The following is a 24,166-nucleotide window of genomic DNA, read 5'->3' as shown; positions in this document are numbered from 1 at the left end:
CTCACCACACTCCCTGCCGGTGACTGATGCCCTCAGGGGTCGGTGCATTGGTGGTTCTTGGTGTCCGGGGCTGGGCGCTCAGGTATGTACTGCCGGTGGCTACTTGGCGGGGCCTGGCGCCTGTTGCTTGGTCAGGCCTCCTCCGGGGTGCGGGGGGCCCTCAGGCCTCCGGCCTCTGGGCCTGCGGCTCAGTTCACTCTGGCACAGCTGGCTGCCGGCAGAGCCGGCGGGCACGCCGGTGCAGCCCCCTCTAGCTTCTGCTCGGTGGCTACTGGGTGACGCCTCGTCTGGGGATCCTCAGCTCTTCCCATGAGGGTGGCACGGATGCCCCTCTGGTGGTCCTCCTTGGGCTCTCGCACTCTGGGGCCTCTGGATGTCTGGAGCCTGGATCTCCTCCATGCCTGCTTCATGCCCTGGGGGACGGGGCTATGGCTCTCTACATCTTCTAGCAGACCATTACATGTGGAAACCATTTGAATACAAGCGCGCTGATCCACACAGGTGTGCACACGGGTGTTCACTGTTCGTAGACTTAAATTACACCTTTCTTGGCTGCTACTTCAAAGCACATTGTGCGCTGTCTGTCCTGCTTGCTGCACAACAACATTGAATATTTAGTATTTACTGCTGTTTACACTTAGCTAGATTAATGCGATGGTGTTGTGTTTAGTATGTTGCTTTGTTTTTCTTTGCTTGTTTTCTATTCTTTCTCTCTCAACAGGTGATCCAGAAGATTTTTTTCCCTTTCTCTCTGTCCCTCTCCCCTTCTGTTTTTCTTTTCCTTCCTCTTTCTTTCTCCCTTTCCTATCCCTCACTCATGTCTGTCCCGTCTGTAACAACTGAAAATAAAATAAATAATAAAAACAAAGGTCGATCAAATGGACCAATACGGCCGTGATGATCCATTTGGCAAAATAAATCCATTGGGTATCCTTGTTGGTCTTCAGACAACAATTCTGACGGCTAAAGAACCAAATGGGACAGGCAAAAAAAAAAAAGAAAAAAAAAAAAAGAATGTGCTTGTGATAGCCACCTTTCCAATGAGACCATTTATGATGAGGTCTCAGTGGCCGTATTTTAAAGCTCTAATTCCTAATGGGAGCTACACAACACCACTATCTTTGTTGTTGCAATTCTTCCATAGATTTCAGTTCAGAATTTTTTGAGTGGCACATCATATACTAAAAATAATCATCACTCTTTAGTTGGCTGAGGAGGTTAAGCCAGTTAAATAGTGTTATGCTCGGATTCTGTAACAGAGGTCAGTGTGAGTTTATTGAATCTACAGAATAGATGTGTCTGTGAAGGTTCTCATTCATCCAGGTCATCGTAGTGTAAGGAGCTTGACCTCAGTAAATCACATGATAAGGCTAGGTTTCACAGTGTGTTCACCCAAAACCTTGGCTGATTGGGACCCAGACCCATTTTCACACCTTGGCTCGTGTAGGTGGAGGATCAATAGCGGGTTGCGGACACTCCCATAGGGCTTAAAATCTGGGACTCTCCACCAATTGCTCTTAGAACTGAAGAAGCTTCTCAGATGAGAGGTGAACGTCTTCAGACGCTTTTCTTTCCAAGCTCCTTAGACTACAGAATAGATGGTTTTGAATACCAACATATGTTAAAATAAAAGGAATACATTTGCTGAAAGGGTATTAAATAGCTAAGATACGATAAGAGAGTGGAAAATCAATAGTTTGTTTGTCACATAACAAGTTATTTACAACTACAAAGACTTTTATTTGAATATACATCCTTTCAGGGTGGCCTCCTCGATAACGTCCTGCTATATACTCCGGTACAATAGGTGGCGGTATAAACCTGGCTCATAGGCTAGTCGTCCACGAGTGAAACCAAAGAAGAAATAAGGCAGTGTTCACCATGGCAGAGGTAAGTTAACTGTGATTTAAACCCTCATTTTTACATGTCTGCGGTGTGATAATAGTTTATTGCTGTTGAGTTGCCCGGGAGTGTGTTTAACGAAGAAACAAAGGGAACGTGGACCGGTGTTAACCTGCCAGCTCACTGGCTGGAAGCTAAGTTGTCTGGCCAGTGTTTACCTCTACTAGCGCCTCTCCTAACAAGCTAGCAGTAGATCGACGCACATATCCAGAAACTGCGTAATTTAACCAAGCAGAGCTGTGCGTATAAACTAAAGATAAAGCTGGCTGGGTTTGATTTGCTTATATGTGCTAAATGATACACAGTTTCTCAGAGAATGGTGATAATGTCAAGATGATGACACGATTGTGCTGCCATAATCCAGCAGTAAACCAGCACTGAGTAGTCCAAAGAAGGAAGACATGCCCTAACATGGAAAGGAAACATTTTCAGCAAACACTTAACATGTGTTCGTAACATGTTTGGTATAAGTAGCTTATGGTAATGAAAGGTCACATAACCACGTACTGTTGAGGCCATAAATACTGGGAGAGTTGTCATATATTCTTCCGGCTCTGAGTTTCAGGACAGCAAATACTTTGGCATCAGGTATCTGCTGATTTCTTCATTTTTAGGAAGACACCGGGAACGGTTCTTTTATGTGAAAGGCAGGATTATTACACTTTGGTATCTGCTGTTGTCTGCAACACAGATGAGTGGTCAGTCCGGTTGTACTTTTCAGATCTGCTTGAAGTACCTTAATGATGCGTAGATGGTGTTATTGTGAAAAACAGAGCAGGAATGTGGGCACGTTCAGATCACCCTGACCCAAGCACACATTCATGGCAACATCAGGCTCGGCATTCTTATCTAATTTGTAAAATAAAATAAAACAAAACAAAACAAATAAATGACAATGGGACCGAGATAAATACAGCGAAAAAATAAAGATAGGTTTACGTTATTTATTTAGTTTAGTCAGTTTGAGTCTTTCCCAAGTCTCACAGTTCATGAACTTCCTCAAACACACTGTCATGGGGGGAGTGGAGCCGAGTAAAAGCCAAGAACTGTTAAATTTAATTTAATGAGAGCGACAGAGAGAGAGAAAGAAGCTGATGAGGACTAAGAGAGTTACTGTTAACACACGGTAATTAGTGGATAATAGCTAACATAATGGTTGTGACTTCAGTATAAGAAATAAAAATCAGCAGTCATGAGGACAACAGACATTAGCTTGATGCCCCCCCCCCCCCACCCCACCCCACCACACACGCGCACACACACACACACACACACACACACACACACACAATCGAATATAAAAGTTTTACAGTCAATTGTAACTTTACTTCTGTTATCAGATTAATTGTTCACAGCTTTGGATAGAGGCAATAATGAAAACATTTTATAGAAGATATTGAATTTGTATTGCTGCTGTAATTAATACAAAAAGCAAACATAAGAAATCCATTAACAATCCAGTTAATAACTAGTTTTGCCTGTAAAATGAATAAACAAAACAGCTGGCTTGCTCAACTCTAAAAAGCTTAAACAGTTTAATGGCTGCTAAAAACGCCACATGAAAAATGTTAAAATCTATCAAAAATGTTTTGAAGTTTCGCTGGATTCACATCCGCAAAGAAGACTATTACAAAGCAATGGTTCTGTCCTGACATTTGTATGGAATCATTCTGGAGACGATGTCTTATCCGTGTTATTGGTTTTGAACATACCACAGCAAAATTAAATAAAGCTCGACCCACGACTGTTGACGCTTGGAAAATCTTCTCATCCAGAGTTATCTCCTGGAAGAGGCAATAATTGGTTTTAACTTTGTGTTTTTGTGTCTTTTCTTTGCTGTCCCTATGCCTTGTTTGCTAATGTTTGCTTTGCTACTGCAGTTTACAGTTGTGCTGTATATGTCTGTACCCCCCCCCCCCCCCCCAACCCCGTTTTAAATCAATAAAATGTTGATCACAAAAAAAAAATGTTTTGAAGTCACTGAAAACTCTAAATTTGTGCCTAAAAATATTCAGAATGTGTCACAGGTACAAATGAGCTCCTTAACTGTTTATTATTATTATTTTATTTTACAGGCTGCATATCAGTTGTACAGTTTATGGATTTCTGCACTTCTAAACTAAACCTGGCTGCTGTGTATTAGGTGTATTGTAGTGTGGCCATATTTCAATGGTTACCTTGTCTTTCCACAGACTCACAGCTTGCAGGACATGAGGCAGCAGGCTGCCATCACTGCCAAAGTCTTCATTCAGAGAGATTACTCCAGTGGCACCATGTGCCAGTTCCAGACCAAGTTCCCCTCTGAGCTGGAGAACAGGGTAGGTCTTGCTACTTCACAGTGTTTCTAAACATGACTTCAGCTGCTTAAACGGATGACTTATGTTTCCACGACCTGTGCATATTATCCATACTGGGGAGTGTAGAAGCACTATTTTGTCACTAGCAACAAAAGAACACAGCTGGGTGTGAACATGGAGCCAAAACATGGAACAGCAGGATCGTCAACAGCAGCCTGCTGGATTTTGTCCTTATGCGACCTAGTGGAGGTGGGCTAAAAGGAGGAGTAGGCTGCAGAGACTGAATAGGAACAGGCTGCACACCACATTAAAGCCGGTGGCAGCACCAACAGTTCAGAGTTTGCAGGACAGAGAGCTGCACTTTTAAAAATGGTCGTACCACATGAAAAGAGCAGTTTCACATCACTTAAATCGCTCGCTGGTGGTTTATTGGCACTTCCCTCTGGACTGGGTGGTCTACCATGTTTTTCCTGTAGGATTCAGTTTTCTCTCTCACACACACACACAGATACACACTCAGACACAGAACAGCTGGACAAAGTAAAGAATGGATTTCCTCTGGGAAGTATATGCTTAAGTCCCCATCATAAAAAAGATTTTCTCGTATATATTTTTAATGATCTACTGTAATTCCAGTTTATGAAATATGGAGTATAAAACCAAACCATTAAGTGGCAATAATTTTTGGACATTAATTTATGCCATTCTTTGAAGATGTTTGCTTTAATAAAGCCTTATATTCTTTGAGGCTAGTTTATTGCTCCAGTGCCTGATTTCTGCCATAGTTACCCTTGTTTTGTGCAAGTTAGCTCTAAACTTTTCCTTATTGCAAGCAGTTGTCATAGACTGGGATTTACTATTTGCATTAAGTAATAAAGAAAGATTTGTTTGTGTAGCACCTTTTAAAACTACAAAAAACAGAAAGTTGGCTGACTTGACTCCCAGGGTGACGTTTCTGCTATATGGGATCCTCATTTTTTTGGCTGTGGTGCACATTATTATTCTTGCCAACTGTGAAGTCAGCATAGGCCCCATAACCGTTTGTACTGGTGGTTGAGTGATGATGGACTTGCAGCATTCTTCTTTTGAATGATCAGTGTACCTGTTTGGTGAAAAAACGAATAGATGGATTTGAAAGCAGAGCAATCACCAAGTTTACTTCTAAACTGAAGGTCAAAGGGGTTTAAATTTACAACTTCCTCTGCTTGGTATCAACTGCATCTGGTCGAACTAAATGAATTCTAGGTATTTCTAAACAACATCGAGGAAGTCACATCTGGCTAGCCATCGCACAATTGACCTCCAGTGACCGTGATGAATAAATATTCAAATGTTTCTCCTTAGTTTTTAAGTTTATTATTCTGATGTTTCTGATGTTTTATTTATATGCATATACTCATGTGTTTATCACTGTTTGTACTGTTATGGAACCTCTACTGATTGAACTGCTGCCTGTCATGCCAGAAGACTCTTGCAAAACAGATTTTAAATCTCAAGAGTCCCATTTTTCTGGTGAAGTAAATATCATTTTAAGAAAAAGCAAATGGCACATCGAAAGTCCAGTGTGAGAAAGTTTGCCAGTCAGATCAATGGGAGGAATGGGAAACAATACAGCTGGCGATGGTGGGCTCAGAAGATGTGGGTGTTTTGCGTGTAGCGTGTTGGGTGTCACTGTGCCAAAATTGGGCACAGTCTCTTTTAAAACCTTTTCTTTTACCTCTGTGAGGTCTGACAGACTACATGTTGTTCCCCAATCCATCCTGCCTCCTTGCAAATTATCTATCAGTTACACAGGCAACATTACTGAGTTTTGCTTTGCCGTTATTGTTGTGTACAGCTTAACAGCAGAAAGAAAACTGAGCAGAACTGTGCTCATTTCGGTCAACCTAAGAGAACTAAAGGGACTGTCATGCAAGACCCCCAAAATTCCAACTCATTAGTCTTTCTGTTGGGATATCGTGAGTTCTCCCAAATGAAGATGTACAAGTAGTGTGCAAAGTCCTCGAGCCACCGTTCATTTCTTTATATTTTATTTTGCAAGAAAATCTGGCTCCTTAGATTGTTTTAAAAATTGGTTTTGAGCAATAGTTCTCCAGGACTTCTGAAAGCATTTCAATGTTTTTCTTTGGACACTGACTGCTTTTTAGCTCATTTTCAGTCAAGTCTTCGTACCTGATCATTTTTAGAGGGACATTTTTTGTTAAACTGCTCAACGCTGACCTTTGAATCATTCATGTGTAAAAAAAGACAACTAACTTGAGGGTGCCTTGAGGAATTTGGATAAAATAGACGTGTCAGCCCTAAAAAGATGAAAAGTATCTGAAAGTCATGTCCTTAAGAAAAATAAGAAAAATCATCAGGTACCTGACACAGGACCTGAGAGATGCATCTGGTCCTTCAGCTGATCCAGCTATTGTTCACTGAAGCCTCCTCAGAAATGGTCTCAGTGGAAGAATGACAGTCAAGAAGCGTCCTTAGGGAAGCCAAACGGGGTCCTGAAGATTACATTTAAAAAGTATGTTAAAGCTTGTGTAATAGGGTGATGAAGAATAAAGGTGGGCATACCAAATATTGACTTTCAAGCTGTATACAGTTATACAGATTTTCCGTGCATGTTTGCACATGTTTCAATAAATCGCTGCAACTATTTCCCCTTTTTGTAGCAAAATATGAAGAAATGACAGCTTGGCTCAAGACTTTAGCACAGAACTGTAGGTTTTCATCCATCATGATGGATGATGATCATGAATAGATGTACTTACTCTGTTTATTGGATTTAAACATGCTGGAGGCTGGGTTACCTAAACAGTGGTCATTAGAGTCAAACCTTGAGATTGTGTTTGTGGATTTGAGATTTTTGACGTAAGCAAGCAAGACCATCGAATCTTTGATCGGAGTGTAGCAGTCAAGCAGTCTTTTTTTTGTTTTTTCCATTTCCATCTTCTCAGGTCTCTTTTCTGTCTGAATGCTTGTTGAAACTAGTGCCGACGAACTGGGAAAGCACTCGGACTTCTAAATGCATTTGGCAGCTTGCTTGCCAAACCATTCAAAGGGTTTTTCATTAATTGACTCTTCCTTCCTCTCTTCCTTAATTGGATTTGTAAACCCCGTTCACCGTTGTGCTCTCATCTAACATCTCAAGAACAGTGATGGGCACATCACACGTAATGGAAAGATGGGCATTCAGAGAAGTGGGGTTTTAGTTGCAGCCTCTGAATTGGTGAATTTAAAGAGAAACAGAGGCTCTCAGGGTTTTTTCTTACATAGAGAAATTTTTTGGCACTCCCCAAAAAAACATGCAAACCTATTCTTGTAGCCCAGCCAGCATAAAATCCAGAGCTTGTAAACAGCCAGTCCAACAAATGACAGATGTTGAAAAGCCTCCCTGGTGAGAAAATTGTAAATGTGATGGTTGGAAAGGAGGACTCTGAAACTGAACTTTATAATTTGTAAATGCAGTTCTTACAGTACATTTTTACCATGTAACTCATGTTTACTCCTGTCAGTGATGGGTTTTTTTTCTTTGCTGAAGATGGAACACAGCTCAGTGTGTTTCATTACGTAGGGCTTGTGTGTAATGTCTTTACTAATGGACAGAATAACCAGAGAAATGCATAGGTTTCAACAGAGTCATTGCAGGCAGGCTGACAGCACTTACTGCAGTGTATAGTCGCCACCGACCCCTGGCTCTGGTTGGTGAGTAACAAACACCTCTAAGACTGCTAATATCTTGGCGCCTTTTGTTGGATACTTCAGACAGAGGGAAAGAAAAACTTGGAGGGTTTTCAGAGGTTCAGGAGGCCCTTGGCTGGTTTCTAGTCTAGTCTGGTCGGAAGCACCATCATTTCCCCTTAGTATCACAGAAGCTTCTTGGATACTAGCATGCGACTAGTGTCAACACCCCAGTGAAAAAAGGCCTGTGAAACCAGCAATTCACCACACTCTGACAGCTTTCCCTTTGGTAAGCATACATTCAATGAATTCTCAGTATTCTTGTATCCCAAAGGCTGTCTAAAGGATACCAAAATGCAGCGGTGTCTTTATCTTACTTTGTGCCACTGGAGAAGGAGAAATATTCCAGAACTGCGTGTGTCCTGCTTTCACCGCGTTTGTCCCGTCTGTTATTAAGTGGAAACATTTATGGAGCACACGGCCAAGGTATCCGAGTCATTTCAGGAGGTGTTTACAAATGCAGGAAGGAAGCCCAGTATTCCCTTGATATATGACCGGTCCAAGAAAATTCAGCTCCTCATTTATCTAGAAATGGAAAGAATGGAAGAAAATGATCTGGTGCTAAGGAGATTTTGTTTCCACTCAGATATCCTAAACACACTCACACTACTAATCAAATTTACGCCTGGCTCTGGGCCTCGATTTTAACCCTCTTGTCTTTCCTCGTATTTCAGATCGACAAACAGCAGTTTGAGGAAACGGTGAGGGCGCTGAACAACATGTACGCTGAGGCCGAGAAACTGGGTAGCCAGTCATATATTGAAGGCTGTCTGGCCTGCCTCACAGCGTACACCGTCTTCCTGTGTATGGAGACGCACTATGAGAAGGTAGGATTTCTTTGAATATAATGGTACTGAATACGTCAAAACTGAGTTTTGAAGCACCATGACAAATAGGCTTGTGAAGATGTTTTGTAACTCGATGTTCTTTGGAGTTTTAATAAATATGGGTTTTTATAAATCCTTTGTGTTTTTATTTGGAAAATCCTTTATTGTGAAACATGAAAACATTTAACATAAGAGTGATGGGAATAAATTATTTAGCAAAAAAAAATAAATGGTGTATACAAAAACTGTTTACATGTATTGAGTTTTCAACATTGAAATTTAATCTACGCATAAAAATGTCTTGATGCATCCTCAATCATCCAGGTAAGTAAATCTCCAAAAGTTGATTTTGTTCATCTGGACGTAGAGTTTTCAGTGGGAGAAATGTTTCATCACTCATCCAAGTGACTGCTTCAGTCTCAGCAGACTGCAGGTTTCCCCAATCTTATAGGTTATAGGGTATAGGTTTCCCCAGCCCATTGTTCCTTCAGTGGGCTGGTTTCAGTCATTATGCAAATGTACTGTTTATAATGTACTGTCCAGATGAACGCAATCAACTTTTGGAGATACGCATAAAAATGTACAGGTGTTTTGGCTATGCCTCCTTTAAAGCATAAGTGAGGATTTTTATGATACTAATAAATCCTGATTTAAAATATTATATATGGCTTCTTTTTTTTTTTTCAATCAATTTTCAATCAACAGTCTTATACAAAAATTGTCGTTAAAATAAGTTGTACTGTGTAAATTTGTTCAAATGTTGGCTGGCTGGGTCTAATGGTGCTTGGATGATTTAAAAGTAATTTCGACAGTGTTTAAAGTATCTGCCTTCGGTCCCCGCCTGGTGTTTAAATAGCTGCCAAGATGCAATGCACGTAGAAGAAATATAAAGAAATTCAAATTGTTAGAAGTACTCCATGTTGGATAAAACAAGGAAAGGGAGCTGCAGGGATCGTGTGTGTCTGTGTCTTGTCACATTAGAGAAAGCAGTTCTTCTGTTTCCCCAACTCTGATGTGTTGGAATGGAAAAAGTGATGCAGCCACAGAAAATTCATAATCTGGAAGGATTATTCTATCAACATGAAGCTTTTTGAATTTTCTCATTAAAAAGTTGTCTTCAGCTAATTTAAATGTGGAATTTGACCCGCCTGTTTTCCAGTAAAAACTTGTGGAAGATTTCCTCTTGTGTTGGGAGCATCTTCATTGGTTTGCAGTAATGGACTGCAGGGCCTTTTTATTTGGAATTAAATTGCTCGGAGGGTTGATCAGTGATGGGTCTCAGTGAAGTGGGTGAGTAAAGTTGAGTATTTACAGAAAGGTATTTTACTATAATCAAAACTTGTTTTTAAAAAAAGAATAAAGACATAAAGGGAAAAAAAGTCTGACTCAAAAAATGATTGGCTTCACAACACTTAGCAGCTGTAGATCTAAAGTGGACTCCTTTGTAAGCACCCCTATGGAAGCAGAAGTCAAGAAACTGAGAGTTTCTGAGTATTTAGAAGTTCTTTTCTTCAGTGATTCTGGTAAGCACTGCTGCGTACTCTATAGGCCAGTATGAGCCCACATATCCACACAGATGTTTCTGCAAAGCCCTGCTGTGTGTGTAATTTGTCTTGTCATGTTGTTGTCGACACCTTCTCCTCTTCCAAGCTCCTGTGACAGCAGAGTGAGGTTCCACCTCCAACGCTGCTGGAAAGATGAAGTATGCCTGAATTGTTTGAATCAAAAACCTCTCATCCTCTAAAATCATTGGGAATATATGAAGATACAATTTGTCATATTCAAAAGTGCATTCAGGTTTTGTTCAGGCTCTTATAAAACAGATACGTTTCTTCAAAGTTTTCATTGATCATGTAAAAATGAAAGCCAGCTATCAAAGATTTTTTTGATGCCAGCTTAGAGGAAAACTTCTGAGAAATAGAACAGTATCAGATTTAAACATATCGAATAACTTCAAAACAGTTCGAAACTTTTGGATACAGAAAGTAGGGATGGGTATTGATAAGATTTTCACGATTCCGATTCCATTTTCGATTCTGTTTAACAATTCGATTCTTTATCGATTCTATGTTTTTTATTTTATTTTATTTTTTTTAAAGGAGAACACTAAGGTCGATTAGCTTAGAACTTTGTTTTATATCTCTTTGAACAAGATAGAAATTTAGGAGTAACATGGCCTTACAAACCCAACAGTGAGATCTTAAGAGATCCACAGCCCCTTCAATGGGGGTGTCACAGGGTCCCCAGGGAAAAAAATTGTAAATGTAAAATAATAAAATAAATATTCTTCTGTAGCAACAACAAAGTATAACATAAACTGTTCTGTAGCAATTACACAAGAATATCCAGTAATGTCCCTGCCTACAATTAAACACATTCACTTTCCGAAAATCGGGGCATCTGCTGTGGCAAATGGGTGCAAGCCTTTGACCACAAACTTAGTCACTGCTCGGAGACATTCGTCTATCCTGGCCTGAAAGGAGACGCTACCGGTAGACTGCAGCGAGAACTGCCAGCATCTGAGCCAGCCAGACTCTGTCTGTCTGTCTCATCATGGTCACCTAAATGCACAGTAATGGCAGGTTTTGTAATAAGGCAGATCGCGCTAACATAATATGCACTGTTAGTTGATTATTTACCTGCCGCATTAACGGGAGAGGACGTGCAAACGTTACCGCTGCTGCTGGGTTGAGATTCACGAGTCCGGAGCGGAATTAAAAACACGACATTCATTTTAAGGTTATCGCGTGTTTTGTGAGCAAATGCTTTTGCATATTCGTAGTGTTTCCTCCCTTAAATGAAATATCCACTTTCCAAGTATTGCAAATTTTCCTGTCGTCATTCGTTCTTGTAAAGTATAACCAAACTTTTGAGCGTTTGAGCCGCCATGTTTCCTGCCACCACACTAATCTACTAGTGACCACAGGATTTGTGAAAAGGTTTTCAGTGCAGCCAAGTATAAACTCATTTGCTACCAATTTCAAGCTATTGACATCAATCAGCTCTCTGCAACTACTTGCCAACAAGTCACATTTTTCCCTGGCAACAGGTTATCACTGTGGGGTCACTTACAATCTTTGGACCTGCATGACTAAGGCTTAGTCAGTTTCACAGCAACTGTGAGAAACATCCCGCGACCACTTTCAACCAGCTGATGAATAGTCATTTTCCCCTCGTGAATGGTGGTTGCCAGGTAGTCGCCAACTTGTCTCAGGCCCCTGTAACTGAGGCCTAACCACAACCTTGTGTAAATTTTACCTGATGATGGAGTACTGACTCAGTGTAGCATCAGCTCTCAGCCCAGCATGAAAGAAAGCAGTAGAGCTGCCCAGAGAGTTTTTCTTTAAACTCATCAAACCAAAGTAGAATGGCCAGTTCAGGTGCAAAGCCAATGTGTACTACTGTAAAACAAGAGTGACCACTACACTGAATGCTAGACACAGAACATTACATTTTCTTGCATTTGTTTGATGCACATAGAATGGAGTTTGTTTAAAGGTTTCTATCACTATTTGAAATTTAAGAGTGAATAAAGAGGAGAGCACATATTGTGTTATTCAGTCCAGACTTACAGACATCAACAACTGTGTACTGTATTAGGTGCTCATAGACATGTTTTGGTCCAAAAGTAAGGTTGGATATTCAGTCCAGTTCAGGCCTGAACGCAGTAAGACTAAAGCCAAACTTTGAGGCTTTACCTTGGCCTCCAAGTGTTCCTCTCAGTTTATTCTAGCACTTGTAGTCACAATAATAGTTGCCTCAAGGCACTTATGTTTAATGCAAGTAGCTGCATACTAACATTCTACTTACCGTATTTTCACGACCATAAGGCGCACTGTGCTAAAAGGCGCAGTCTCAGTTATGTGTGCCCTTACTGTATTTAACACACACATAAGGCGCACTGGACCATAGGGCGCATACAAGTACCGTATGCGTATTTAAAAATAAAGCGGGAGCAAACCTGAATTCGGTACCTTACTCACATTTCTATTGCCGGTAATCGTCATCATCAACAACACACAAGCATACAAGTGTGCCTATTTAAAAATAAAGCAGGAGCAAAACAAAGTTTGGTACTCACATTTTTATCATCAATCAAACCCATCGAAGTCCTCATCCTCTGTGTCCGAATTGAACAGCTGCGCTAAATCTCCATCAAACATGCCAGGTTCACTGTCTTCACCGTCAGAGTCACTTTCCGTGCCGTGCGGCTCCTCGGAAATGATGCCGGCTTTTGCGAAAGCTCGAACAACAGTGCCAGCAGACATGTTAGCCCAAGCATCTACAATCCATTGGCAAATTGTGGCGTAACTCGCCCGGCGCTGCCTTCCACTCTTAGTGAAACTGTGGTCTCCACCGGTCATCCATCGCTCCCAGGCCGCTCGCAGCCTTACTTTGAACGGGCGGTTCACACCGATGTCCAGCGGTTGGAGTTCCTTTGTCAGGCCTCCCGGAATGACAGCAAGCTCACAGTTCATTTGCTTCACAAGTTTTTTCACATCGGCTGTGAGATGGGCACGCATAGTCACAGATCAACAGCGATGGTGATGCGTGGAAAAAACCACCTGGTCTCCTTACATACACCTCCCTCAGCCAGTCTTTCATCATTTCCTCATCCATCCAGCCCTTTTCATTTGCCTTAATGATGATTACTGCTGGAAACTTCTCTTTAGGCAAAGTCTTTCGCTTAAAAAAATCACCATAGGCGGCAGTTTCTGTCCATTAGCATGGCAGCCAAGCACAACAGTAAAAGAAGACTTTTCATACCCCGTTGTGCGTATCGCTACCGTGCTGGTCCCCTTCTTCTCCACAGTGTGACTCACCGGGATGTCAAAAGTGAGCGGGACCTCGTCCATGTTTGTGATGTGGCTGGGCTGGATGTTTTTGTCGCCGATGTGTTTGCTGCAGTAGGAGCGGAAGATGGCCAGCTTTTCCTTATAATCCGCTGGAAGTTGCTGCGCTACCGTAGTCCTGGTCCGGATGGAAAAATGGCACCGTTTACTAAAAAGTGAAAGTGAAACTGCTTTTAGCCGAATGGTGACCGTCGAAACGCTTCTCCCGCTCGCGCTTTGCTCGATGATCCACCGCTCGAGTCTTTCCTCCAACTCGAGCCACCTCGCCTTATGTCCGCGGAAACTCAGCTGCGTTTTCTTGACCTGCCGGAGCTTGTTTTCCAGCTTCCTCCATTTGCGAACCATCGATTCGTTAATCTTAAATTCTCTCGCCGCTGCTCGATTTCCATGTTCCTCCGCGTAGCTGATGGCCTTCAGTTTAAACTGTGCTTCGTAAGCGTGTCTCTTTGCCATTTTCAGGGTTGTTAAAACAACGATGTCCTGCATAATGCACATACCTGTTCTTTTATACAGGTATGTGCGATTGTCCCGGTATATACGATCAACGCCCACACTTCACCCTTTAACGTTCTCATGGTGTTCTCTACTACGTCCTCCTTACAACACATAGGGCGCACCGCGCTATAGGGCGCGCCGCACTTTTTGAAGAAAATCTAAGACTTTTAAGTGCGCCTTATGGTCGTGAAAATACGGTACTTAGCACCCAGTACGCTTGGTATTACATGCAGACCTTGACAGGATCTCTTATTTGGCTACCGATTTTCAGTCTGTAGTTGCTTTGAGTATTAAAGTGCTTTCTCTTTTCTCTTTTTTTTTTAGGTTTTGAAGAAAATTGCTAAGTACATTCAGGAACAGAATGACAAGATCTATGCACCGCGAGGCCTACTGCTCACTGACCCCATCGAGAGAGGCCTGCGGGTCGTATCCTATAATTTTGTGTCAATACAAACAGAACAAATCGAGCATTTTTCAGTTCTTTTCTTTCTAATTAGAGCACACAGTAGATGAAAAAGAGGAACCTTATACTCAGATTGCTAACAAACAAAATCAAAACACAGTTAAGGCTAAATGGCACTATGTTTTTACAAGAAAAGTAGTCTTGTGCAAGAATGAGGATGTACGGGAAAGGGGAATTGCAGTGAATAGTTTGGCGAACTTTAACTTGTTAAACATACACTGAGATCATGAAATGTGAATGTAATCGGACCACATCTTAAGCAGAACAAGGAGCTTTCACAATGACCTAATAGATGTAGTGATTTACAGGCCTTCCACCCCCACTAACTGCTGGATGAAAATGGAAAGCAGCAGTCACAGGCAACTTACAGGAAATCCAGCACTGTGTAGGGATAACCTGTAAAAACACCAGATAAAAGTTAGTATGTAATCTATAGCATCTGTGCACCAACATCCTGCCTGTCTTAGCGTATGCATGTGTGGGGTGACTCAACATCCCAATTAATTGCAACTGGGCAGCAATAGGAGATTAGGGATAACAAAATATGACCAAAATCGTTACCAGCTGAGCTTTGTTCCCAGTCCTGCTTATGATTTTGTAGTTTTGACAGTGATCTGGATTTTTTCGCCAGCACTGTCAAGAGCTGCGCTGACTTTGGCACGCGAACACTGGGAGATTGACAGGAATGCCTCACCTTTAACATTTGAGCTGTTGAAACCTGATCGTATTTGTAACTGTCTAGTACGTCTGCTTCATTTTACCATCTGGACTCTGAAAATGTACCGTTTTCCTCTAGTAGCAAGGGGTTGAGAGTTGCTGTGACTGTTGACAGTGGTTTGCTGCCACCACAACTGCACCCTTGAAAAATCAAAAGCTACTGCTATCCAGACCCCCTACTTTTTTATAACACAGGAACACAACACTATGAGAACTGCTGGTGTTAAAATAACATGAAGTTAAAGTGTCGTCCGATGGGGATTGATGTCAGGCTACTATGTGCTACTGGGATGGCTGTAATTAGCCATGATGTCAATTTATCAATTGTCTTGAATTCTGCTTTTCCGACAGTTTATCTGTTCCACCCTTCACGTATACGCTTCAGCCACAACATTTAAACAGTCGAAGTAAATAAATAACATTTGTTCTGATATGCAGTGTTGCGCTTTTGAACCCTTGGGTCACAGCATTTATGTGGGTGTTGCTTTGACAAGTACCACCCACATTAGCATTGTTCCAGACCAAGCAAACTCTTTAATGACAGCTTTCCTCAGCAGGACAGCGCTACATTCACATACAAGAGTCTCCAAACTTCCCACATCCCAATCTGAGGAAGCATTACAGTGATGTGCCTTACTAAGCACGATCCACTGAGGTCACACATTAACACTTCAGGCTCAGAGGATCGGTTGTTAAAATCACTGACGACAGTCAGTGGTCGGTACTACGTTAATGAGAAGTGCCCATTAACAGAATAAAGCAAAAAATCTCAGAAGATGCCTACAAATACATTTTTGTTTAAATCTCAACTAGCAGGGTGTTTGACTCCTTTAGCAAGGCCATGCTGTACTGACATTTTCAGTGCTAATCTGACACTGATGAAACTGACATAGTAAAAATACTACGCTGTCTACTGAAAGTTTTTAGAGTGAGTTTGTAATTATTACTTACTTAAATGCTTTGGTTTTGAGCACTCATTTAAAATTGGCTTTCATTCAAAAAGGAAAAACAACACAAGAAAGAAACTGTGTCCAAGGGCTTTGACTACATTTGTTATGAAAGATTTAACAGTCTTTATTAAACTGGAGTTAGGATGGATAATTAAACGAAATGGTTAGTAAACCCTTTGATATTTTCTGTTTCTGCATAAGACAAAAGAACATGAAAGATTCATGAGATTTTCCTAAAGATAGGAAAAGACAACTTAATTTAAAAAAAGAAGAAAAGAAATGTCTGTGTCCTTGAAACATCTCTGTGCCGCTCCTCTTTTCCTGCTGGCTGGCATAAGTAATGTTTTCCATTCCATAGCCTTTGACCCTGACATTATTAAACAGTCCAAAATGCTGGGTAAGAAGTTGAGATGGAAAATCTCACTGATGAACTTGCCTGTGTGTGTGTGTGTGTGTGTGTGTGTGTGTGTGTGTGTGTGTGTGTGTGTGTGTGTGTGTGTGTGTGTGTGAATTAAAATTTGAATTCGATGTATCCACACTTGCTTCAGCTGCATTTCCTTGACAGAGTCCCATCAAGGTTGAAATCACCATCTTTGAAGACAGAAGCCTGACGAGATAAAAGCTAACATGGTGAGTCTCATAATTAGAAATTTCACACATAAAGAGGACTTTGGTCCTGTTACAGATTTAATGATGCTCTGGGTTTACAGCATGCTGATACATTTCCCAGCTATGAAACCCAAAGGGTTGGAGTCAAAGAGCAGTAATGAAAGGGACTTCTCTCCCCATATGTGCTATAGTTCTCATGCAGAATGCTTGTGCTGTTAAAAAAAAAAAATCCCACATCAAAGTGTAATGTGAGTAATATCAGCGCCATGAGAGCAGTTTCATAAAGCTTCTAATGGAGAATTCTGCTTATTTTATGACTTCAGGTTTTGTCATATATTTACTGAGGGATTTATGTGCTCACTGTCCAGAGCACATGCATGAGCCAAACCCCGCCACTGAACCAGAAAAGAGAAAACGTGCCCTTTCAGCACCAAAGCAATCTCCTTGCTGTTACATTTCCTTAACTCAGTGTAATCAAACAATTATCACATTCTACTTAAAATGGCCAATTTCCTTGTTTACTTTTCTGGCCAATGGGTTCCTACCACATTTGTGTCTGGAGAAAGTGGGCGAGGGCTGTTAGGCTTCAGTTCGAGAGCAGACTTTTGATCTGCTGAAAATAAGCTTGAAAACTAATTAGAAAGCAAAACTTACAGCTGTAATATGATGGGAAAAACCCCTAAAACAAAACAGACTAATATGGAGTGCTATATTGTCATAAACTCACTTTATTTATTGACTCAAAGTCAAAAATGACCTTTGCTGCTATTCTTGATGTTGTCATCTATGCCAAATAAACCCGTTCAAAAAGGCCTTTTTCAGGGAACACAAAATGGGTTTATTTTAAAGCTGTTCTGCAGCAGTGCAGGTTGATCAAGCCTTGAAAGTTGGTGCTACTTTGAGGATTTGGACTTTAAAAGATTTGGAATATATTTTGTTCTATAAATGGATTCCATGATTTCTTTTTTTTAACTCCAACTGCTTATTTGTACTATGCTTTCATTTCAGAGTCCAACAAGATATTAAACTGCATAATATTCAATAAAAAAGTGGAAAAATTGGGGTTTTCTACATAAAACTTTTAACTGGTAAGGGAGCTCAGTAAAATATAGAAAAGTGAAGAGCTCAATAAATCAGTCCAATACTTAAATGTAATAAAGTAAGAAGCTTAGCAGACAATTAAATGCCGACACCAAACATTGTGTCACTGTATGGAACAAGATGACATGACAAGATCAGAAATGGATCCTTGATGTAAGGATTATATGTTTTAAGAAATTAACTGTCCACCCCCATCTGCTTCTGCTGGAGGTTTCTTCCTGTTAAAAGGCAGTTTTTCCTTCCCACTGTTGCCAAGTGTTTGCTCATAGGTTTTTGCTACATAAATAAAATTAAAATTTTGCCGCATGGCAAAGTAGGCAGTAGTTAAAATCCACCGATTCTGTGTATTTTGAGAAACAGGACCTCTTTAATGGATCGTGTTACTATAAGAATATAATGAAAGCTATCAGATGTTAAAGACAGACTTGGGCATTTATTTAATTAAAATCAATAACTAGAGTTCCTAAAAGGTTTTTCTAGCTTGCCTTTAATTTATTTTCATGTAATTGATTTATTTATTTTTTGTGTGTACCTCATAATAAGTAGGTATGGAAACCTTTCCTGGTCCTTTACTTCACTGGGAGTAAATCACTGTTATGTTTAGCTGCACTTTAAAGCATTGCTGTTGTTTTCAGTCAGCGGCACTCCACACTGACTGTAAATTTATGGCTTAGTATGACAACTACTCATTCACTTTGTTTTAGTAATGTTGAGACAGTCAACAGAATGAGCACTTTGCTGCTTCTGTTGTAGATTTTCTGAGTTTACACCTGAAAATGGCCAGCTCAAATAGACATGGATAGACATCATCAGCAGGTTTTCTTGTTTGTTGGCAACAATCAAATGGTGCAGTGTTTAAAAACCAAGCTCAGATTACTCATACACGACACACAATGTCCTGCATTACATCTTTAAGCTTGTCCTTTGATTTTATTACACTGGAAATGAAACCTAATGAGAACCAAGTGTTAGAGGAAGCTACTAATAATCCACTGCTTAAAATATGATGGCGTGTCAGTGATTTGCAAGATATTTTTCAAGGAAATCTGTTCCAGCAAATGAAATTTTCTCCTCATTTATCCAGTTGTAAAATTAGTTTCATTAAGAGCACTCTCAGCAGCAATCATTCCACTGCACTGATTTTTCTACCCAACAGCTCACCTTATATTCTTAATGCTAAGACCCTTTGACACAGTGCACTATGATCATCAACCACAGATGGCTTTTGGATATCTGCCGGTCTTCCCCACTGGCAGACGCCCTAAGAGCTCATCCCATAAATAGTTTCTTTCTTTCTTACAGTAAATCCTTTCTTTTTTTTCCCCTCATGTGTGGAGAGATGAATAAGACAGGGAAGCTCATTGAGGGATATGTTGGGTTCAAATCATACTGAAAAGTACTTTGTATAGAGTTTGGACTGGACCCAGTCCTGCACTGATGCATAGACATTACCATGAGGATGAGTATGACATACAAAGTAAATGTTTTACCAGGAAAATGTTGCACTTGGCAGTATTTGAGATACCATAGACCCCTCTGGATGGATAAACTATTGCACTAATACAGCAGTGATGCATACAGGGATTAATCTTCTCATCTGAAATTCCAGTGAGTGCCTCCATACATATACATGTCCTGTTAAGGAATGTAAACCCAGGATTTTTATAAGTAGCTGTTGATAGAAAAGTGCATTGGAGCTTTGCCAGTGTCAAAGACAGCAAGCAGACTAGCGGATGGATTTTCTCTGTGTGTTCTCAGAGGTTTTAAGCCTCTTCATTCTGCAGTTTCCTTCTACTGTGTCCTCCAGGCTTATATCGGTCTCATTTAGTCATATTGGCCAGTGAATTTTCACAGTATTTATCTTCATCTACTGCATGAAACTTCCTCACCTTTACTATGTGAATATCCGTCCATCTATCCATCCATCCTCTTCTGCTGATTAGTAAGGTTGCGGGGAGGCTAGAACCTATCCCAGCTACCATTGGGCGAGAGGCAGGATACACCCTGCACAGGTCGCCAGTCTGAACATCCATCGTTTAAAAAAACTAAACTAAACTTAAATAAAAGTCATGTGATCTGTTGCATTTGTGATAACTAAGAATTATCACCTGAATCTGATGTAGTATCGTAAAAAGTTCATTATTTGTGATATAAATGAGCCACTGAAAACAAACAGGTGTTGTCTGTTTATCCAGGAGAACAGCAGGACTCATCAACTCTATAGGCATACTTATAAGAAATGACACAAGGGGAAATCGTCTTTTGTATTATGTTAAAACAGATGAACTGAACAAAACTAGCAAAGGATACAACTCTACCAGCATCTGAATAATGTCTGGCTTTATAGCTACCTAGGTTTCCATAACTTGAGTTGCTAACTCTGACACTTCATGCTAGGCAAGTAATGTACGCCAGACTTATGAGACAGGCACAGGTGATAAAGTTAGAAGATGGCTGAAACTCCTAAATGATGCCTCTGTTTGTTACACATAATCCTTTGATTTATTGTAACACTGGAAAAATTACAGATTAAAACAGATTTAAGTGCTGGATTCTGCTAGAAATGAAAGTATAAGTAAACAATTATAGTCTTACACATTTTTAAACTTATTATTCAAAACTTAAAAATGAAAAATGTATCAAGAACACCAGACCCTTCTTTTCCCGGCCCTATTTTCTATCCTAATTGTAGTGGATTTTTAGCTGCTGTGAGCCTCCCGGTGAAGGTCTGAGCAGCATGATGGATCGGCCTCCAGTGGGATGAGTTCACTGTAGAAAAACAGGCTTGGCGTGCACAGCTGCTGACTCCTGAGTATCCATTCAGAGGCAGGTGGTGCCAAGTCGGTGTCCTGGCAACTCATCCAGGAGACGTTCTGCTCCTGATAAGGTTTCGCTTGGCTCTGTGTACGAACAGCACAGCACGTCAGCAAACCTGTAAATTAGTCTGCACACATGAGAGTATTTAATGTCAGCGGAGAACATTTTGGACAAGGTGAGAACAAGAATGGTATCCATCATTAGATCTCCTCATTGTCTGAAATTGGAGGCTTTTTTTCTCTCCTGCCAAGAAATTTATTTACAAGCTGAAGGAAAATATCATTTTGACTCGCGTGTCACTTCCTGAGTTTCTGCAGCTCATGTGAATCATCCTGAGAACATTTCCTGAACAGCAGCACGCTACATTATGTTTATACCTGCTTTATACGTCACTAACAGAACCGCACCTGTGTCTGACACCATATACTTTTATATAACCAAAGACATTTTTGTTTATATGACATACATATTCACCACAGCAACAATGTGATGCTTTTTAACCTTATGAAAGCAGCCTGGAAGACCTTCTGTGACTACAGAAGTGAAAAAGAGCCAGACTAACTTGACTTCAACCTTTGACTTTCAGTTTTTACGTTAATATCCATCCACTCATGTTCCCAAATGACATGAGGCTAAGTTATTCGCTGCTCACACCGCAGCAGTGAATCTGGCCTGGAGCTACACCACACCCATACACTGTATCTATTTTTTAAACATAACCCAGAAGAATTGACATAATGCTCAGTCAGTGTGTCATGTGATTAACTGATGTCACTGTTTCTGCAGCAGCTGTTGGGCTGCGCGGAGCTGCAGGGTCTACAGCATTCCGTCAGCGGAGCACACCTCCCCCGAGGAATTCCGAGGCCTGGAACCTTAATACTGCGTCTCTACAATCTGTCATCACTGTCATATGCATGTTCCATTCACATGACTAGGTTTGAGATGTTGTGCCTCACAGGTTTTAGCATTATTTCTTGCCTTTCTGTCACCATTGATGAGGCCGGTATCAAAGTGTTATATGCTTGTATTCAGCTGACACCCGTGTCCTCCTAAAAGAAAATTACCTTCCCATTCAGCTAAAATGCATTATTAATCTGGTTTCATGGGAAGTGTTGTTTTTTGTTTTGTTTTGTTTTTTACTTTTGTCCTTGTTTAGGCGCTAAACTACTATGTCTACTGAAGAAGTAGCTCAGGATCTGAAATATGAAGCGAATTCAGATGTGCCTTAAATCTGCACTCTAACGGCCTGCAGGGGGCGACTCCTCTGGCTGCAAAAATAAACCTGACTGTAAGGAATACAAAGGAGAGACGAGCCTGCTGCTCACTTGTTTTAAACACTTTCTTGACGAATCACGCCAAATATTAAATAATGCAATCTGATTTTTATTTTGTAATTGAATTTTAGTCCCATTTTGGGTCAAAGAAGATGACGTTATTCTTTATGCTGCAGCTACCTTGTGTTTGCTACCATGAGAGCGTGGAGTGAGCTCAGTTTCCTGTCAGTAAAAATTCATGGGCCCTCAAACTGGACAGTACAGTGGCCACTGTTTTCCATCTTTAACCAGTTTTGGCCCATCTGGTCACCTAAGATGGAAAGCAAGACTAGTACCCACATATATGTGAACATGAGTGTTTGTTTCCCTTGAACCACAGTAGAATGCAGTTTAGTTGTATGGAAAGAACATTTTTAGGAGTACATGCGTTTAGCTGGACTAAAAGGATTTATATCTTGGAGAGATTCAGAATTTATTAACATTCTTTAAGCCATTATATTTTGGACGATAAATATTTTTAATGATATTTGTGGGGACTCTGACCTTTTATATATGCCTGTCCTTTTTAGAAGGTCCTTTTTAAACAATAAAGCTGACAAACAGGGTAACTCATTTTTATGACGCTCTATGGAACAGCCACGCTGTAAGGAAGGCAGTTGTTATCAGTGCCGCATCCTTGAGCTCCCTCTTTGCTTGCTTTATTTTTGCTGGTGCAGTTTTTTGGGTGCATGGTATTTTAATCAGCATGTTTCCCCATCAGTTTTCAGGTTATAATTTCCAGCTCTTGACATTCTAGTCAGTCCCAGATTAAAATTTTACTGTATGTCTCATGGTTGATTTAAGAGATTCTTTTGTGTGTGAAACAAAACTTGTGCCTGCTCGGTATTTATTAAGCATGTCATACTGTAAATGCACCTCCTCGAATCATGGTTCATTTTCTTTGAAGACTATACATAATGTTTGGTGACTACTTTTTATTTTTTGACTCGCATTCAATAAGTGTATACTTTAATCATATCTTGTGAGCTTGCCTTTGACTGAAGTATTAAAAGTGCTCTTGTTAGTTGACCTTGAATGTTTTCTGTGAGAATCTCCAGGTATTAGACAGTAACTACATCTCAGTCCTGCTAATCTGTAAAGTTCTTCAGAGACCTTAATGTCGCTGTGCCAGTTTCTGGTGTGACCGGGCCTCATCGTGAAGACCGTGTGACTTGTTTTGTTCACTTTCTGCTTACACACTGAAATCTAACACTACGATTCTTACTCTGAGGGGAACCTCAGTGCTGTTTCTGTTAACAAACCTTACCAAAGGTTGAACAGCATGTACAGTTGGCTGTGTTTCTCTTGTGAATGTAGTCTGACAGAAGCATCTTGTAAAAAAAGTGTATGTACAAGTAATGACCTTTGAATGCCATCAGTAACAAAGATTTTTAATTTTTGTAAATAAATGTTTCTTTAATTTTTTTTAGTTAGTCATTTATTTATCGTATACATAATTAAAACTCAACTCAACTAATTTAACTTTTCTCAGTTGAAATCAAGATCCTATATTAACCTTGAAATTGTACGCTTACAAATAAATCCTGTAAATATTTTACACCATGCTTTCTTCTGTGGTTATTTGGCTTATTTTGGGTATTTTTTTTCTCTTACCCATATAGCATGTGGCCTGCTCAACACACTGAGCTAAAGCACCTCCCGTTATTTGGGAAGTGCTTTAGCTTATTTGATTTGAATTTATAAGAGGAGTATTTAGGTCACTTAAGAGTTTAAAAAAAAAAAAAAGCAACAAAGGGCTGAAAAATGAATCCAGGACAAAAATGGCCCTTTTCTCTATTGACCACATGAAGGTGTCTCCAGAAGTGAGTCAAACCATTTTTTGGAAAGTTTAGCTCAATTTCACTAGCCCACCCAGACCTGTGGTATCAAGAACACACTTAAATTGGACCCGTCTGACAAAAACATCTCAAAAAGCAACACATTTTGCTACGATCTAAAGAAATTCAGAAACAAAATCTTTCAATATCTCAGCCTGGAAAGGGTTATGAAGCCATCTCGAAGGACTCCAGTGAACCATGGTGATTAATCTTTCACAAGTGAACGAAAATACTCCAGAGACACAACAACTC

The 24,166-nt window shown here is 40.4% G+C and overlaps 1 protein-coding gene across 2 annotated transcripts; it reads left to right on the top strand.

Moving 5' to 3' along the window:
- The first annotated feature begins 1,812 nt into the window (after positions 1-1,812).
- LOC113033481 (golgin subfamily A member 7) lies at positions 1,813-23,639 on the top strand. 2 transcript variants are annotated; one of them, XM_026187306.1, is made up of 6 exons: positions 1,813-1,890; positions 4,095-4,220; positions 8,606-8,758; positions 14,431-14,532; positions 16,814-16,866; positions 21,553-23,639. In XM_026187306.1, exons 1-5 carry the CDS (start codon positions 1,882-1,884, stop codon positions 16,853-16,855), a joined length of 432 nt encoding a protein of 143 aa, XP_026043091.1. In that variant the 5' UTR covers positions 1,813-1,881; the 3' UTR covers positions 16,856-16,866; positions 21,553-23,639. The 2 variants fall into 2 exon arrangements, with proteins under 2 accessions (XP_026043091.1, XP_026043090.1); XM_026187305.1 differs by having other exon boundaries at positions 21,550-23,639.
- Positions 23,640-24,166: the final 527 nt, after the last annotated feature.

This window comes from Astatotilapia calliptera, chromosome 12, assembly GCF_900246225.1.
Source record: "Astatotilapia calliptera chromosome 12, fAstCal1.2, whole genome shotgun sequence".
In the NCBI taxonomy this organism is placed as follows: domain Eukaryota; kingdom Metazoa; phylum Chordata; class Actinopteri; order Cichliformes; family Cichlidae; genus Astatotilapia; species Astatotilapia calliptera.
The sequence above is the reverse complement of the archived record's forward strand: the minus strand, read 5'-3'. Positions and strand labels throughout refer to the sequence as shown.